Here is an 18,821-nt window from a genome sequence, read left to right as displayed (position 1 = left end):
TGACGCAATTTTAACAAATCATCCCACTCATTTTTCACCCCTTCAAAGTTCATATCCGACCCAATAAATAAAATCAAATCTCTATTTTATGTATAATTTTCCCCTAAAATTGAATATCCAAATTTAAAAAATATTTAAATAGTTGAGCGTCACGTATTTAAAAAAATATTTAAATAGTTTAAATATAAAATCGTTAAATAAGTGGTCAATTTTGAACCAAAAGGTGGATGACAGAGTATTTTGGATCCAATAGATGGGTGAGAAGGGTATTTTGGAGCCAATAAGTGGATGAAGGGTAATTTTATACAATTTCCAATACTTTGAGGATATTTTAAGCCATTTTCCGTTAATTTATTAGTAGTAAAAAACGAAGAAAGTCCCTTATTTTTAAAAAAAAATAATTTAACCCCTCTATCCAAACACACTAGGTGTGAAAAACATTTCATTCTTTATCACTATATGTGGTTAATCTATATTTCATCGTGTTTAAGTAGTGTTTATGACGATTTTGATATTATAGTTGGATTATTAATTGGGTGGGGTTTAGTTAGTAATGGGTGGGTAGTGGGTTGGTTTATAAATAATACAAATAAATTAAATTATAACCAATAGTTGAACATCAAGTATTTTAAAAATATTTAAATAGTTTAAATTTAAAATCATTAAATAGGTGGTCAATTTTGAACTCAAAGGTGGATGACAAGAGTATTTTGGAGCCAATAGGTGGATGAAAAGGGCATTTTGGAGCCAATAGGTGGATGAAGGGTAATTTTGTACCATTTTCAATACTTTAAGGATATTTTAGACCCTTTTCCGTTTTGTTAGAGGCTTATTAATTACTCTACATATACATTTATTTAATATTTTAATACAAATATAATATTTATGAAAAAATAGTGAGTTAATCCAAACCTACGAATTCCACCTAGCTCCACCCCTCACGTTTAGAGGGTGCTACTCCGTCCTTCTTCACAAACCGGTAATCACTTTCTCTTCCTAACAGTTAGTTGTAACATGGTATATATAATTACTTACAGCTATATATTGTCAGGATTATTATCAAAGATTAGGCTTAGCAGTTAGCAATTGAAACCCCACAAAAATTAAGAGCATATAACCGAACATTTAGATTTTTAACAAAACCTATAATTCGTGACTCGCTGGATTCTATTGAAGAAATACAAGTACTCTTGATTCCTCGTTATAAAAATAGAAATTATAATTGGGAAAATGATGAAAGGGTTAATTTAAATTTAATTTGTGCCAATTCGTTTAATATGGCAAAATCCCATGGAAATCTCAATCCTTAAATCGCAACGGAATGCTCACCTTGTTGCCGCTGAGGTTATCCTGGTTAAAAAAAAAAAGTTACAAATTTGAAAAATTGTAGTAAATAGTAGAGGTGTACATAATCTGGTTGGTTTGAGTTTTTCAAATATCAAACCAAATTATTTGTATAAAAAATTTAAATTTATAAACCAAATCAAATTAATAAGATTCAATTTTTTTTGGATTTTTCAATTTCGGATTGGTTCGAATTTTTCAAATACCAAATCAAACTATTATGTCAAATTTTTGAATTTATAAATCAAACCAAATAAGGTATCATGATTATGTTTATATTAATAAGAAAGAAATTAATACTAAGGAGAACAAATTTTTAAATTATATTTAATTTAAATAAATTTAAAGAATGATTAAGGAAAGTTGAGAAAATATAGTAATTCGAACTTAATTAGAATTTATTGTTTGGTATGATTTTCCTAGTTTATATTGGAATAGGTTATTTGGTATTTTTTAGTGTACGCTTATAAGTGGAGTTCTCCTGCAACGTATTTTCATGTGTAGGTAGGTTCTTTAGAGATTTTTTCAATATAATCATAGTTCATTGAGATTCTATTCTATTCAATGGCTTCAAAGCTTCCTAGAGCTACACGGGTGAAGAACAAAACCCCAGCCCCAATCCAAATCACGGCTGAGCAGATCCTCCGGGAAGCTAGAGAACGTCAAGAGACAGAAAGCAGACCGCCCAAACAGAAAATCACTGACCAAACTGAATTAGCTGATTACCGCCTTCGCAGGCGAAAGGAATTTGAATCCTTAATCAGCCGTGTAGGCTGGAACAAGAGTGTGTGGGTGAAATATGCTGAATGGGAAGAATCACACAAGGACTTGAAGCGTGCACGTTCAATCTGGGAACGTGCGCTTGGAATTGATGCACTTAACCGTGACCATACCATCTGGTTGAAGTATGTCCATATGGAGATGAAGAATAAGTTTGTTAATCATGCTCGTAATCTATGGGATCGAGCTGTTTTCCGTTTGCCTAGGGTTGATCAGTTGTGGTACAAGTATATTCATATGGAAGAGATGATCGGCAATGTAGCTGGCGCAAGAGGTATTTTTGAGAGGTGGATGGAGTGGATGCCGGACCAGCAAGGGTGGTTCTCTTACATTAAGTTTGAGTTGAGGTATAATGAAATAGAGAGGGCAAGAGAAATTTTCGAGAGACTCGTGCAGTGTCATCCCAAAGTTAGTGCTTGGATTAGGTTTGCAAAATTTGAGATGAAGAATGGGGAGATTGGGAGGGCAAGGAATTGTTATGAGAGGGCTGTGGATAAGTTTGCAGATGATGACGAAGATGCTGAGCAGTTGTTTGTGGCATTTGCAGAGTTTGAGGACAAGTGTAGGGAGACGGACAGGGCAAGGTGCATATATAAATTTGCACTTGATCACATACCAAAAGGGCGAGCTGAGGATTTGTACAGCAAGTTTCTGGCATTTGAAAAGCAGTATGGTGATAAGGAAGGTATTGAGGATGCTATAGTTGGAAAAAGGAGGTTTCAATATGAGGATCAAGTAAAGGAGAATCCACGTAACTATGATACGTGGTTTGATTATATTCGTCTAGAAGAGAGCGTTGGAAATAAAGAGAGGATTAGAGAGGTTTATGAGAGAGCCATCGCTAATGTTCCTCCTGCTGAAGAGAAGCGGTATTGGCAGCGATACATTTACTTATGGATTAATTATGCATTATATGAAGAGCTTGATGCACAAGACATGGAAAGGACCAGACATGTCTACAGGGAGTGTGTTAAGCTGATTCCGCATCACAAGTTCTCATTTGCAAAGATTTGGTTGTTGGCTGCCCAGTTTGAGATTCGGCAGTTAAGACTCAAGGAGGCGCGGCTATTACTTGGAGAAGCAATTGGAAGGGCTCCTAAAGACAAGATATTTAAGAAGTACATTGAGATAGAGCTGCATTTTGGGAACATAGACCGTTGCAGAAAGCTTTATGAGAAGTACTTAGAATGTTCACCTGAAAATTGCTATGCTTGGAGCAAATTCGCTGAGTTAGAGAATTCCTTGTATGAAACAGAGAGAGCCAGAGCTGTTTTTGAGCTTGCAATTGACCAACCTGCACTGGATTTTCCCGAGTTACTATGGAAGGCTTACATCGACTTTGAGATCTCTGAGGGTGAATTTGAAAAAACAAGAGCACTATATGAAAGACTTCTTAACCGCACAAAACATGTAAAGGTGTGGTTAAGTTACGCTAAGTTTGAGGCTTCAGCTATGAGTTCAGATATCAATCAGAAAAAGAAGTGCTTGCAACATACCAGAGATGTGTTCGAGAGGGCCGCTTCTTACCTGATGAATTCGGCACCTGAACTGAAGGAAGAAAGAGTAATACTTCTCGATGAATGGATAGATATTGAAAACAGTTTTGGTGAGCTTGGTGATGCCAATATAGTCCGTGCCAAACTACCAAAGAAACTGAAGAAGAGAAGACAAATAGAGACGGAGGATGGTCCAGCAGCATACGAGGAGTATATAGACTATCTTTTTCCTGAGCAGATTACTAATAATATGAAACTCTTGGACTCTGCTTATAAATGGAAGAAGCAGCGAGTTGCATCCAAGGATTAGCCAGACTCTGTGTTTGCTTACATTTTTATTGTTTTTTTACTGTTTTCTGTTAGCTTCCACAACTATAGTTTTTACCTTTTCTTGGCAGTTTGTAACAAATAATATAATTGAGTAAAGGGCAGATTTACAATTTTTAGTATAAAAGATGACTGGTTACAAAAACCTCATGGATTTTGTTGGACCCTTCAGTTTGTGATTTTGAATAAACTAGCTCTCCAATATTCACTACTTGGATTTAGTTGAGAGTTTAAAAGAAGAGAAAAGAAGGACAAGATCAAGGTGTTCGTTGCGATTCGTGAGAATTCATAACGATCAGCAAGTACACCCTAGAAAAAGGGAGCACTCTTGAGTCGTCACAAGGCGTACTTGATCCTTCGGAGGTCTTGTACTAGCCTCTTAGCTATCTTCATTACATAAGACATGAAAAGTAGTGTGAAATTAAAACTTTTCACGACATTAATAATAATAATAAGGAAAAATCATTTTTAAAATACTAAGGGCCCGTTTGGCCATAGATTTCCCAAATAATATTTGGGAAAAAATTTGGCAAATAGTGTTTGTCCATATTTTTTGCCATTATTTAGCAAATATTTTTGGCAAATATCCCAAATCCTCAAATATTAGTTTTTTCTAGTATTTGGCCCAAATCTCATTATTTGGGATCTTTTATAAATTAAAGTTTTACCCCAAACTTTTATCTTTAACAAAACCACCTTCTATAGTTGTTGCTTACGTTGTATTACATGATTTTTTACGTTAACACCAAAGTAGTGATGAAATATTCCGTGATGATATGGTTATTGATGAAAATGATGAATAATCGACTAAGGATAAAAAAGTCACGTGCTTTGTTTACTTCACGATATATGGAATGATGTTTGTTGTATTCATTCCAAATTACCACATTGCTCTAGTGTCATGAAAACTATTTGTTATTTTTGTAACGAAGATCCAATTGACTTGTAATACAAACTTATGATTAATTTTGATAGTTTTTAAAACTTATGGATATAAATCATATTTTTCTAAAAAAGTGAAATATATTTCTCAAATACTATGATCAAACACATGGTGAAATTCACCCAAATTTTTACCCAGATAGTATTTGCCAAGTGTTGAGATCCTTTGAATTGGAGCAACGTCGCGGTAACTCAATAAAAAAAGAATTATTTAAAAGAATTTTAAAACGGGTAAAAGGGGTTAAAGGGAAAAGGGAGTCTCCACCTAATTTTTTAGGAAAACTAGAAAATCGATTAATTAATTACCTTGAAAGAAGTGTCTACGAAACTAATATGATTCTAGGTAAGGGGTTCAAGTTATTCCGAATGGAAGAGGTTAGGCACCCCTTGAAATCCACGAATGTGGGTTCCGATTGAATTCATTTTTTTCAAATTGAGGAGAAGAATAAAATAATGTACAAGTATATATGATAAACACTCAATATACACAAATGATAAAATATAGCAATAATATAAGAAATGACTTAAATTTTGCCTAACGTCAATTTATACAAATTATGAAATTAAAAAATATGATTCGAACTCCTTTCGAATAGCTTCAAGGAAGCAAGTCTTGGGTACCTGTAAACACACTTAGTAAAAGTGTTAGTAATAAATAAATATGAAAAAATTCAATAAACCAAATAATAATTTTAAAATAAAAATTCGTCTTATGAACATGAAAAGCGTTGAAAATTGACGGTAATTTCTTAATCGGCCATTTTAACAAATAAAATATATAAACTCAAACTAAAATTTTGTCTTTTTAAAATGAGAATGCCTCTAGTACCAACGGAGATATTTTTTCATTGGCCAACATTTAACTTGTATTCAACACGAAATCAATATTGAAATAAACATGAATAGATCAAAATAACTTAAAACATATAACAAGATAATAACAATACTAATTTAAATAATAACACGGAGTTGCTAGAACTTCTTAGAACAATAATAGGAATTGAAGTAGATAAATACTAAACTATAGCGAGAAAGATAAAAATAAAAAATAAAAAGTTAAGAAAGAATTTCAACAACAATAACACACTAATAATCTAAAGAAGATATAATGATTATTTAATAATGACAATAATAATTAAAAAAAAAAGCCTAATAATAATAATATAATAAACGGAAAACGATCAAATATCCTTAAACTATCTGAAATAGCTCATTTATACCCTTAAGCTATATTTTGGCTCAAAACTACCCTTCCCGTCAAACTATTGGGTCAAAAATGTCCTTCTAATTAACGAAAATTGTTAAATGCCATGTGGATGCCACATGACACCCCAATAGATTTCCACTGCTAAATAGACTAAAAGGAAAATGGTCAAAAGTATCCTTAAAATATACGAAATAGCTCATATATACCCTTAAACTATATTTCGGCTTAAAACACCCTTCCCGTCAAACTATTGCGTCAAAAGTGACATTCTTATTAGCGAAAGTTGTTAAATTTCACACGTGCCACATTGACTAAATTTCTAAATCTTAATAACTCATTTTTCCTTATTTCATTATTTTTGAGAAACGATTTCACCCCTTCTCCCTCATTTCGCGGCTAAGGTTTCACAGTTTTCTTCGTCGCTGGGTTTCAAAGTGGATATTAGTGGTTATAGGTTAGTAAACTTTTTTCTTATTTTATTGTGTTTACAGCCACGAAAATCCACTTTAAAACTCAACTCCGGAGAAATTATAAAACCTTGGCCTCGAAATGACGGGAAAGTTGTGAAATTCTAACTATCATATTTGAAATCGTAAACGTAATAAAATAAGAAAAAATATTTACTAACCCAACTATGAATATCCACTTCGAAACTCAGGTCCCAAGAAAGTTATGAAGTCTTAGCTGCGAAATTAGGGGAAAGTTGTGAAATTCTAATTATCATGCTTTGAAACCGTAAACATAATAAAATAAGAAAAAAATACTTACTAACTTACAAACATGAATATCCACTTTGAAACCTAGTCACAAAGAAAAATATGAAACTCTAGCCGCGAAATAAAGAAGAACGGGTGAATGTATCATTTCTGAAATAATGAAATGAGGGGAAAGTAATTACAATTTAAGAATTTGATCTATATGCGTTAAAACCTTATTGGCATGCAATGTGACATCTACGTGACATTTAACATTCTATAATAAGAATTGAGGAAATGAAGTCCAAATGGTGGAGAAAGGTTTATTTAACTCAGTTGGAACTATTTTGGTCTCTTTCATAGTCCTCCAGTTAATGTAGGATCACTGGACTTCCATGAATATATTTATTTCTTTTAGCAGGCATCAGGGCTTCCATGAATAAATTATCAGAACAATATTCAGAAAATGATAAACTGCTATTTATTTGATGACATCCATTACAGGCCCCTTGCGTTTTTGCCGCTATAGTTCCACAGCCAATTCATATATACAAACAGTGAGAAAACCCCAGCTGAGCTACTCTCTCAATGTAGACGAAGTTTCTTCCAGTCGTATATTAGACAGACTCCCAGATATCAAAACAGTAAAGAAACTTCATGCCAAGATCATTTTTGATTCAGGTCTATGTAACAACACTTCTCTTGCCATCAAATTGATGCGTGCTTATGCTGCTTGTGGCCAACCGACTGTTACCCGCCAACTGTTCGATAAAATACCTGAGAGAAATGGGGCGGTCTATAATGTCATGATCAGGAGTTATGTGAATAACAAGAACTATAAAGATGCGATTTTTATTTATATAGATATGTGTAAGCGACATGTTAGCCCTGATAACTATACGTTTCCGTGTGTTCTTAAAGCTTGTTTTGGTTCCGACAATTTGAGGGTGGGGCTGCAGATTCACTGTGCTGTTGGCAAGAGGGGTCTTGATTCTGACTTATTTATTGGTAATTGTCTAGTGGCTATGTATGGGAAATGTGGGTGTTTAGTGGAGGCTTGCCAGGTTCTTAGTGAAATGCCCAAACGGGACGTTGTTTCTTGGAATTCAATGGTTGTTGGTTATGCTCAAAATAGAAGGTTTGATGATGCGTTAGAGGTTTGTAAAGAAATGAACGTGTTAGGTTATAAGCCAAATGCAGGAACCATGGCTAGCCTTTTACCTGCTGTAAGCAATACTAGCATTGAGAATGTCTTGTTCGTCAAAGATATTTTCATGAGTTTGGATAAAAAGGATTTGGTTCCATGGAATGTGATGATAGCTGTACATGTCAAGAATTATATGCCTAATGAGGCGGTTGAGCTCTATTTCCAAATGGAAACTTGTGGGATAGAACCTGATGCTATAACTTTTGCTAGCATTCTTCCTGCTTGTGGGGATCTTTCAGCTGTATCATTGGGAAGGAGGATTCATGAATTTATTGAGACAAAAGGTCTTCGTCCAAATTTATCTCTTGAGAACGCATTAGTTGATATGTATGCCAGGTGTGGATGTTTGACAGAGGCAAGAAAAATGTTTGAGGATATGAAGTTTCGGGATATTGTGTCATGGACTTCCCTGATATCTGCTTATGGTAAGAGTGGCCAAGGTCGGGATGGAGTTGCTTTGTTTTCACAAATGTTGGAGTCTGGTCTTCAACCTGATTCTATTGCTTTTGTTTCCATTCTTTCTGCTTGTAGCCATGCAGGATTGCTACTTGAAGGAGAACACTATTACAAGCTAATGACAGACAAGTACAAGATTGTTCCTAGGTTAGAACATTATGCCTGCATGGTTGATTTAAAAGGACGAGCTGGACACATAAACGAGGCCTTCAATTTCATCAAGCATATGCCTATAGAGGCTAATGAGAGAATTTGGGGTGCTCTTTTGGGTGCCTGTCGGGTGTACAATGATATGGACATTGGGCTTGTAGCTGCAGACAATCTTTTTGAATTGGCCCCAAAGCAGTCTGGTTATTATGTCTTGCTATCAAATATTTATGCAAAGGCTGGAAGATGGAAAGATGTAATGACTGTTAGATCAATCATGAAGGGAAAAGGGATTAAGAAAATGCCTGGTGTCAGCAATGTAGAGCTAAATAACATAGTGCACACCTTTCTTGCTGGTGACACGTCTCACCCACAATCAAAGGAGATCTACGAAGAGTTAGACATATTAATAGGTAAGATGAAAGAGGAAGGATATGTCCCAGAAACAGATTCTGCCCTTCACGACGTTGAGGAGGAAGACAAAGAAAATCATCTAGTAGTTCATAGTGAGAAGCTGGCTATTGTCTTTGCAGTTATGAACACCAGTCATGGTACACCCATTAAAATTACTAAAAATTTACGCGTGTGTGGAGATTGCCACATTGCTGCCAAACTTATCTCCAAGATCACCCAACGTCTGATTGTAGTTAGGGATACAAATCGTTATCATCACTTTCAAAATGGAGTTTGCTCATGTAGTGACTATTGGTGAATGGTGACTCTGCCAGGAGTTTACATACTTGTGCTCGTATTTCAGTTGCTCATGTAAGTAGGCTGCAAAGTTCTTATACTCATTTTGCTTAGCACATTACCCTTTTCCGGCTTCAATCAACAATTTGTTGGCCCTCTAGCAAGGTTTGCAGGAAGAGTCAGTGGGCACAGATGACACAGACAACACAAGCAATTGAATGGAAAATTTTGGACATAAGTTGCTCACACTGTGAGAGGCCTCCTACCATAATCTTATTCGTTATACATCAAATAGTAAAGAGCTCAATTGAGCCACTTCAGGAGCTGTAACTTCTTTTATCAGAGAAAAGAAGCCAAATTTGTATAAGAAAATATAGTCTTCAGTTTCATGCTCTTATTGTTGATTGGCATAATATACCCAATAACTGTACTAGTTTGCATAATCAGCACGCTTTCTTGATCTGATCCAACTGTTTGGACTAAATATATGTTTTGTTTTATTTTATTTTTTTAAAAAAAATCATTTGACTAGACATCAAGAATAATAGCAGACCTATGAAAGAAATAATGTAAAGACATTGCCTCCGAAACTAAATCAATCCTAAAAACTAACTCATGAGGGGATAAACCTATCTTTAGTATTATGTCAAGTTACGACATTCGAGCCTAAAGGATCATATATATAGATCACCAGATTCTTTACTAAGATATATTAATGTGCTTAAAAAAAAGATGTAACATGTGTGTTGTTATTGAATTAATGAATGACAATGACCCACTATGACAAGTTCAATTATTGCGGTTTTTTATACACACGCTCACCTAACTTTAGATGTTTCAAACTTGGGTAAGAAAGAGATGGTAGTGTTACTCACTTTAGAAAAATAAAGGATATCAAATAATTAAGGTTTAAGTTATGTGTGAGCTGACATTATTATAATTAAAACAGGCCAAATATATAAGCAGATTTCTAAATTTGTTGAGTTTTTTTTCTCAGGTACTTCGACTATGTCATTTTCTTATTGAATCATTGAATTCCAATAATTTGTTCCGTTTAAACAAACACCGTTGTTTGATGTGGAACTAGATTTGTGAGGAGTATTGATAGAGGATACATATGTTGTTCCACAACCCATTAGTCTAATTGATAGTGAAAATGTTCGAGAATAATTGTGTTTTACTTAAGTCATTTGAACACATTAGAAAACAAATGAGACTAACACGGTTTGTCTTCATTCATTTAATCAAAATTATTACAATTCGAACATAATTGAAGTCATTTACAATAGAAAAGCCGATTAAAATCAACAAATAGTGTTTTAAAGTAATAAATTATGTGTGATTTAATGATAAAAAAATAACATAATTGAGATACCTGAAGAAAAAACCTAACAAGTTTAGAGATCTGTCCACTAAAATATATTGTAAAAAAGTATAGCTGGTTGCTGGTTTTTGTGTCAACTCCATATTTGATACTCAGAAATAGAATTTTAGAGAGAAGAATTTAGACGGAAAAAATGGCTACAGCTTCTTCTTCTTCTTCAATGGAACGGATCATGTCACTTCCGCATTCCTCAATGACCATGAGGTTGTGCCATTCCAATGTTCCTTCTTTGCTTCGTCTTTCTCCTCAAGCTGCTCGTTCATCGTTTTCATCGTCTTTTAGGTCACCCACAGGTATTAATTACATCGTCTTCTTTTTTTTTTCTCAGGTTCCTGGATAGTTTTAGTTTTTGCTGTATCTGCTCTGCTTTTTTTTTGTGAAGTATAAAACTGTTAATTTGAGATAAGAAAACGAACTTTGACTTCGCCTTAATGTATGAGTCTCAATCGGCTTTACCTGTAAAATAACCCGTTCGACATATCAGAAGTCTATGATCAATGAAGGCGAGACATCTCTCTTGTGAACTTCCTCTTGGAGCACATTTTTCAAACAAATTAGGATTAGGGTTTCTCGCAGTATATATAAACATGGCTTTAGTTTAGTGTATTTGTATAAAGATTGAGAAATATATAATATGAGTTGGTTGGTCAATGACCATGGGTTTTCTTTCCGTCTAGGGTTTTTACCTAAGATTGTGTCTTCTTTCTTTTCGTTATTATTGCTTTCATTAGTGTTGTCTCGTATCAAGACCATCAGAGTCTAACTTTTCAAGGAAAAATAGTAGAAATGTATGAATATACCAGCTATCCGTCATTGTGGAAATACAAACATTGATCCTATGGAGTAAATTTAACACAAATTGCAAAATTGACACACAAGGGTTGGATTATATACAAGTAAACTTAGCAGGCTTTATAGGTCCCAACTCTTTGTTATGTTCCAAGTGAATGCATTCGTGTTCCGCATAAACAATTTTTTTTTTTTTACAGTTCCAAATTGGGAAGGAAAAGGAATTTACTTCCTAACGTTTTAGTTCTAGGATATTATTCGGTCTTGCATCAAGCCAGAGTTCTTTAGTCTAAGGTGCAAACTTTTTCAGGCTTTCGACGTTGCATAGGTTCCAAGAGATCTCCTATCTTCAAGATCAGGGCTTCCTTTTCTGAAGAGGAAACGTCTGAACCTGCTGATCGCATCAGAAAGGTATTTTCCAATGTAAAAGACACGGTAAGGCTCTCTTACATTTCATAGTTCAGTTGTTATGCCTCAAATCTTCGTTTGCTGAGACCCAACTATGTGTGAAATCTTTATTATAGTGGGATGGACTTGAAAAGAAACCCACAATCTTTCTTTATGGAGGTTCTGCAATCCTTGGTCTTTGGTTTTCTTCAATCATTGCTGATGCATTAGACTCCATACCACTGGTAAGTGGTCTTATTGCATTAGTCTTTTCCAGTTTTTTATCAACACATAGGGTGCCAAATACCAATGTCTACACTACATTGACTAGTTTAGTTAGACTTGTCCGTTTGGGGCTATCATAATTTATTTTCTCTCCTTTCTTGTGATTATTGAACTTTAGTGAATGTCTCTGACAGTGTTAACTTTTTCCTGATCCAGTTACCCAAGTTTTTGGAGTTGGTTGGGCTTGGATATTTTGGATGGTTCGTCTACAGATATCTTCTCTTTAAGGTACAGTTTTAACATGAATGAAATACAGATCTTTCCAAGCATCTATTATACAGTTTGATATAAACATATGCTTAAATAGCATGCACCACAAGAGGTTTTTACTTGGAAACTTCAGGTCTATCGTATATGAATAACATTATCAACCCACCAAGTTAAAATTACTCTAGTCATAATGCAAATGTAGTATTATTCATTCATTTCTTTCCTACTACTGTCACCTCAGTTACATATAGGCCAATATTCAATGTCAACTGACACAAATTAAAGACAAGATGAGTTTTTACATGTTTTAGTTACATTAGTTGCTTAATTCTCCATGCATTAGAGACCCTCAAACTTGCCAAACAACTTAGGTGATCATGTTTCAATTTAGTTTGATAATTTACATCTCTACTACAAGAGCGTATATGTTTGGGACTTAGGTAACATGCTGAATATGGTATCTTATTACTAGTGGTATCATTTTTCTGTCGGTGTAAGTTCTTAGTTGAGGGTAGATAGTGCATATATGGCTAATGAAAGGGATTTTCTGTTGTCAGAGTGGAAGGGATGAACTGGGAAGTGATATTCAAGCTCTTAAGAAAAAAATTACTGGTGATGAAGAGGAATAGCAGAAACCAGCTTCTGCAATGCTGTATTCTTACAGTCTAGAGTAGCTGAAAGAACATCTGAACAAATAAAGCTTTAGCTGGAAGCTTTCTTCTCTGTTGTTCAATTTATATTGTACACTCTGTTGTATGAAGACATTTGTACATCACAAACTAGTCAATTTCTAAACCCCCTCCAACAAAATTAAAGACAAGGACTCTGTAAATGTTGAAAAACCACATGGTTTTACAAGAGGCCAGCTTACTCGAATGCAGAATCCGTGCACTCACAGTTGATAGTGGTGTTAATGGTGGAAATTATATTCGTCAACTCACATATTTCCAGTTTTTCGCTGCATTCATCCACATGACAGGAATAGATCAGCAAAATTTGCCTACAATAGCATTTTTAACAACCAGTGTACATCAATTTGGGCATTAGTTTGATGAACTGGAATTCTGAACCACAGATAAAGATTTGATTGTACAAGTGTACAAGTGATGAACCACAGATAAATCAACAGTATTCTTATATAACCTACACATACTGTATTTGTTGTGTTAGTGGTAAGAAATGATCAGAGATCTGGGAATCCATTTTATTCAACTTAAGGTTACTATAATTTCTGAGAAGTGGAATAGTGTATTGTTTGCTACACGATTCGATGAGGAATTTAGAATTTAGACGTTGTGAGTTCAAAAATCATATCTAAAACTTCTTGAAGAGTTCGTGCAGACTGCAAAGAAGATAAGGAGATGAGGTAGACCTTTAACTGTATTTTTGCTTAAAATATGTGTTCATTGGTCAACTCAATAATTAAGTGGTTTGAAGTATATCAGCTAGACATATGGTGCATTATTAGTAGCACGTCTTTGCTTGATCCACACTCATCAACTTCTTATTTAGGATATGATTGTTTATCCCATATGATGTTTACTCAATTCATTATTTCATAATGTAATAGAAAAAAAATATGTAGAAACGGCTCATATGATTTTATTTTGTTTTGGATTGTTTCTTGATTCTGTTTGAATTACTAGGTCTCTACTTTTAATCACATTGGAATTTTTCTAAAATTTTAGTTGGTCGCGGATTTAAAAATGGATTAACGTTTTAATTATAAATTGGATCAAAATTTAGTGGGAAGCCTAGTAGGCAAAGCTTAGGTGGTGGAATTAGTGTTATATGATGTGACACATTGCTGTTGTTAACTCTTGACTATATTTATGATCTCCTAAGATAATATTCGGAGCATATTTTATCTCAAATTTAAGGATGTAAGTGATCTATTTCGTTTAGTTTTCAGTGTTGATTATTTTTCCTATTTTTAGTACATCTAATCAATACCATATAAAAATAATCTAAATATAATTAATGTAAATATAACTAATACAAATATTATTAATATCAGTATTACTATAGCTCAATTTACAATATGGCTAGCAATTTTACCTTTAGAAATCCATACTTCACTCTTCTTCCTTTTCTAGCACCCATAGGCCATATGCACCCATTTTTTCACCTTAAGTACTTGAAAAGAGAGAAAAATAAACAAAAGTTTACCAACAGAAAATGGCTATTCTGGAGATGACATGACCAAAAATATATTCCTATTCATTCGTCTCTAATTACTTGTTCATTTTGATATATTAAAAAAGAATTAACTTTTTTTATCTATTATATTTTTAATTAAATAATTGATTATTTCAAAAAATATAAAAATAATTTATTAATTTCATAATTAATATAGATAAAATAATAAACTTAATACATTATTAATTATTTTCTTAATATATGTGTCAATTAAAAAGTGAACGACTAAAAAAAAGTAACGAAGGTAGTACCTTGATGTTTGACTTCCTCCTTTCCATATTCCATTCTTTTGCTGTGTTTTGATATAAAATATTCCAAGAATCCCCATAATGCAACAGAGTGATACTATTATTTTAATGGAAAAAAAAAATATCCTCTCCATTTTTTCCTCTTTTGTTCCTCCCAATCTCCTCTTATATAAAAACCAATTGCTTCTAATTTAGCTCCCAATCATACCTCAATATTCAATCTAAAATGACCCTCAATCTCCTCTTTTCCTCTATTTTATTCTTAGCTATTGTCAAGAACTCAATTGCTGGTGGCATAGCTATTTACTGGGGCCAAAACGGCAACGAAGCAACATTAAACGACACCTGTAACTCTGGGCGATATGCCTATGTCAACTTAGCATTTCTTAACAAATTCGGAAACGGTCAAACCCCTGAAATCAATCTCGCCGGTCACTGCAACCCTGCCGTCAATGGATGCACAATCGTCGGCCCGGAAATCAAACACTGCCAAAAATTAGGCGTCAAAGTAATGTTGTCTATTGGCGGTGGTGTTGGAAATTACTCATTAGCTTCGAAAAAAGACGCTAAGGACGTTGCGAGGTACCTATGGAACAATTTCTTAGGTGGGCGTTCCTCTTTTAGGCCTTTGGGAAATGCTATTCTCGATGGAATTGACTTTGATATTGAGCTTGGATCGCCTCTTCACTACGAAGACCTAGCTAAATATTTGAAAAATTACAGCAAGCGTGGAAGAAAAATGTACCTTACAGCAGCTCCACAATGTCCATTTCCCGATAGATTGCTTGGTACTGCCTTGAATTCAAAGCTTTTTGATAATGTTTGGATTCAATTTTACAATAATCCTCCGTGCCAGTTCACTCCTAATAATACGGATAATCTGAAAAATTCTTGGATCCGGTGGACGACGTCGGTGAAAGCGAAAAGGATATTTTTGGGGCTTCCGGCTGCACCGCAGGCTGCCGGAAGTGGATTTATTCCGGCGAATGTGTTGACGGAGGAAATTCTTCCGGCGATTAAGAAATCACGCAAGTATGGAGGTGTTATGTTGTGGTCGAAATTTTGGGATGAGCAGAGCGGGTATAGTGCCTCTATTGTGAAGAGGGTATGAAAATTGTTTTTTTTTTTTTACTGGATAAGAAATTTGGAAAAAGTTGAAGTTCAAAGACTATGAATTAAGCATTTGTTGAAAAATATTTTGGATTTTTTCTACTTTATGTTCACGGTATAATGTAAGCAAATTTGATGTGGTGTAGATATAATTGTCATTGCAATTGAAATAAAAAATATAAAAATGAGTGTCACTTATTAAGGGGGAAAAAAAACAAAGCAAAATGATCTTACAAATTATATAAATTAAATGAAAGAAAATATTTTTTCTTGATTTGTTACTTGTAAAATGAAGATCTATTGAAAAAAAATATAAAAAAAATTACGCGTACTGATAGGCATCATCGGTCAATCTTACGCCCACCTCATAATATAAGAAATAAACTATAAGATCACACGTTAAATCACTTGCTTCTCCATTTTCACCCTCTATTAGGACAACTGTAATTTACCCAATGCTCCAAATATTAATCACCTTCTCATCAACTAACACTCTCGATTTTATTAAATCATAGACTAAACATGCTAACTCAATCGAATATTCCCAAGTACAATCACCTTCCTATCATACCCTCAATTCCTCATCACCATGCCTAACCAAGGCCACATAATTTCTCGTTGCATCAAGCTCTAACCTTAGCCCACTCTCTTCTCCCTCCCCCCCCCCCCTCCCTCCGAACACAACTCGTTATTCACCAATAGACCCTACAATTTATTGACCTTTCACTATTGCCCAACAAGTATACAAAATAAAACACATCACGTCACCGCTTATTCTCATGCATACACATAATTTCACCTACATTCGGTCGACAGGGATTTCACACACGCCCATTATGGAATATAACATACTTCACCACATACAATTTTTCGGAAGACCTATTATTTATTTTGATTTGAAAATTGTTTAATTTTATTTGTCCACTATTTAAAATATATTTATTTATTTATTTTATTACTTTTATAATTTTAAGAAAAGATAATATTTTATCTTTTTAAAAATGTCACGTCAATTAAAACTTGGAAAACCTTTTTATATACCAAAATAAAAAAGGTTGAGAATAAAAGGCATAAATGGATTCAGTGCATGCGATTTATGAGTAAAATTTAGCGTTTTTTTATTTTTTGTTGAAATGACCCCTTTCGTTTAATTTTATTTGTCCACAATTTCTAAAATGTATTTATTACTTTTATAATATCATAAAAAAAGTGAAATATTTTTTTTTTTAAAAAAACGTTACGTCGTTGAAAACTTGAAATATTCTTTTTTAGATACCAAAATAGAAAAAACTGAGATTGAAAGGCATAAACGTATTCATTGAATACAAGTACCCCCTCAACCTATACCCCAAATCCCAGAGACACACTTATACTATACTAAGGTAAGGTCCTATTACCTCTTTGAACTTGTTTTATAAGTAATTTTCTACCCCTTTTCGGCCTACGTGGCACTAGCTTAAAAAAAAGTCAACCAGCGTTGGGCCCACGAGATAGTGTCACGTAGGACGAAAAGGGATAAAAAATTATTAATAAAATAAGTTCAGGGGTAATAAGATCTTAGTATAATATAAGTGTGTCTCTGAGATTTCGGGCATAGGTTAAGGGGGTACTTGTGCATTATCCCATAAATTTTTCTAAAATCTTATTATTTATTTATTACGTAAATGAACCTAAAATACCCTCAAAGTATTAGAAATGATACAAAACTACCCTCCATCCACCCAGTGACTTCAAAATACCCTTCTCATCAACCTACAGACTCAAAAATATCATTGTCATCCACATTTTGGTTCAAAATGAACACTTATATAACGATTTTAAATTTAAACTATGTAAATATTTTTTTTAATACGTGGCGCAACTTTTTGTTATAATTTACCTTATTAATATAATTTATAAATCAATCCACTACCAATCCATTACTAATTAAACTCACCCAATTAATAAACCCGTCTCATTACTAATGCAACAACAGAAAAGCTACTGGAGTGATTCTAAAAATTTGAGGCGAAAATGTGTATAGAAGTACATTATCATACCTTCAAGTCATCAATCAAAACATATTATAATTCAAGTGTCTAAATAAAAATTGCCTTAAATTTAAAAGTCTGACTATGTTCATCTTAATTACTTACTCGTCTCAATTATGTGTTGTTACTTAATAAATAATTTTTTTTAAATAATATATTAAAGATTTAATATTTAAAACACATAATGAATATTTATAAAATTATATTTAAAAAAAGTGCATGAATTAATTCGGAATATACTACTTCTTTACCTTTAATATAAATTTCGAATTCAAGTTTGAAAGAGAATCCTAATGAAAGTGTCATCCTAAATAAGCGGATCAACCTAAATTTAATTGGGACTTCAATTTGGACTCGAATAATTTTGGATGTTATTTTCAGGAATTTGTAATTTCATTGTGTTTTAATAGTGTTTAGTGAGCCGCATGCAGGGAGACCGACACGCACGGGTGTTAGGGGATCTGGTCGAAAATCGACGGACGCCCACCCGACTAGAGGGATTGAGAAATTAATTGAGTTTAAAACTTATTTTCAAGATTTTGATATTAGAATTGATTTATTAATTGGATAAGGTTTAATTACTAATGGATGGATAATAGGTTGGTTTATAGATGATATTAATAAATTCAATAGTTGAGTGCAAATTTTTTTAAAAACATTAAATAGTTTAAATTTAAAACCGTTAAATAAGTTGTCAATTTTGAACTGAAAGGTGGATGACAAGGATATTTTAGAGCCAATAGGTGGATAAAAAGGACATTTTGAAGTCGGATAAATGATAGTTTTGTACTATTTTCAATACTTTAAAGATATTTTAGGCTTTTTTTTCATATTTATTATAATTTTTAATGAGCCAGCAAAATGAGAAATATGATAAGTAATATTTTC

General features: G+C 33.5%; 4 protein-coding genes across 5 annotated transcripts; all 4 read left to right on the top strand.

The window, feature by feature from the left end:
* Positions 1-1,858: 1,858 nt before the first annotated feature.
* On the top strand, positions 1,859-4,155 carry LOC107013046 (crooked neck-like protein 1). Its single transcript, XM_015213031.2, has one exon. The coding sequence runs from the start codon at positions 1,909-1,911 to the stop codon at positions 3,928-3,930; it is 2,022 nt and encodes a 673-aa protein (XP_015068517.1). The 5' UTR covers positions 1,859-1,908; the 3' UTR covers positions 3,931-4,155.
* Positions 4,156-7,089: 2,934 nt separating this feature from the next.
* LOC107012986 (putative pentatricopeptide repeat-containing protein At3g49142) lies at positions 7,090-9,734 on the top strand. The gene is given in 3 exon segments (XM_015212966.2): positions 7,090-7,272; positions 7,275-9,366; positions 9,453-9,734. Coding segments are annotated over 2 exon segments (2,085 nt in total). The 5' UTR covers positions 7,090-7,226; the 3' UTR covers positions 9,314-9,366; positions 9,453-9,734.
* A 997-nt stretch (positions 9,735-10,731) lies between these two features.
* LOC107012250 (protein CURVATURE THYLAKOID 1A, chloroplastic-like) lies at positions 10,732-13,282 on the top strand. 2 transcript variants are annotated; one of them, XM_015212041.2, is made up of 5 exons: positions 10,732-10,968; positions 11,775-11,875; positions 11,989-12,096; positions 12,293-12,364; positions 12,904-13,282. In XM_015212041.2, the coding sequence occupies exons 1-5, from the start codon at positions 10,809-10,811 to the stop codon at positions 12,973-12,975; spliced, it is 513 nt and encodes a 170-aa protein (XP_015067527.1). In that variant the 5' UTR covers positions 10,732-10,808; the 3' UTR covers positions 12,976-13,282. The 2 variants fall into 2 exon arrangements, with proteins under 2 accessions (XP_015067527.1, XP_015067526.1); XM_015212040.2 differs by having other exon boundaries at positions 10,739-10,968; positions 11,775-11,899.
* A 1,520-nt stretch (positions 13,283-14,802) lies between these two features.
* On the top strand, positions 14,803-15,989 carry LOC107012248 (acidic endochitinase). Its single transcript, XM_015212039.2, has one exon. The coding sequence runs from the start codon at positions 15,020-15,022 to the stop codon at positions 15,902-15,904; it is 885 nt and encodes a 294-aa protein (XP_015067525.1). The 5' UTR covers positions 14,803-15,019; the 3' UTR covers positions 15,905-15,989.
* Positions 15,990-18,821: the final 2,832 nt, after the last annotated feature.

Source organism: Solanum pennellii, chromosome 3, assembly GCF_001406875.1.
Source record: "Solanum pennellii chromosome 3, SPENNV200".
NCBI lineage: Eukaryota > Viridiplantae > Streptophyta > Magnoliopsida > Solanales > Solanaceae > Solanum > Solanum pennellii.
This window is presented reverse-complemented; position numbering and strand designations above follow the sequence as displayed.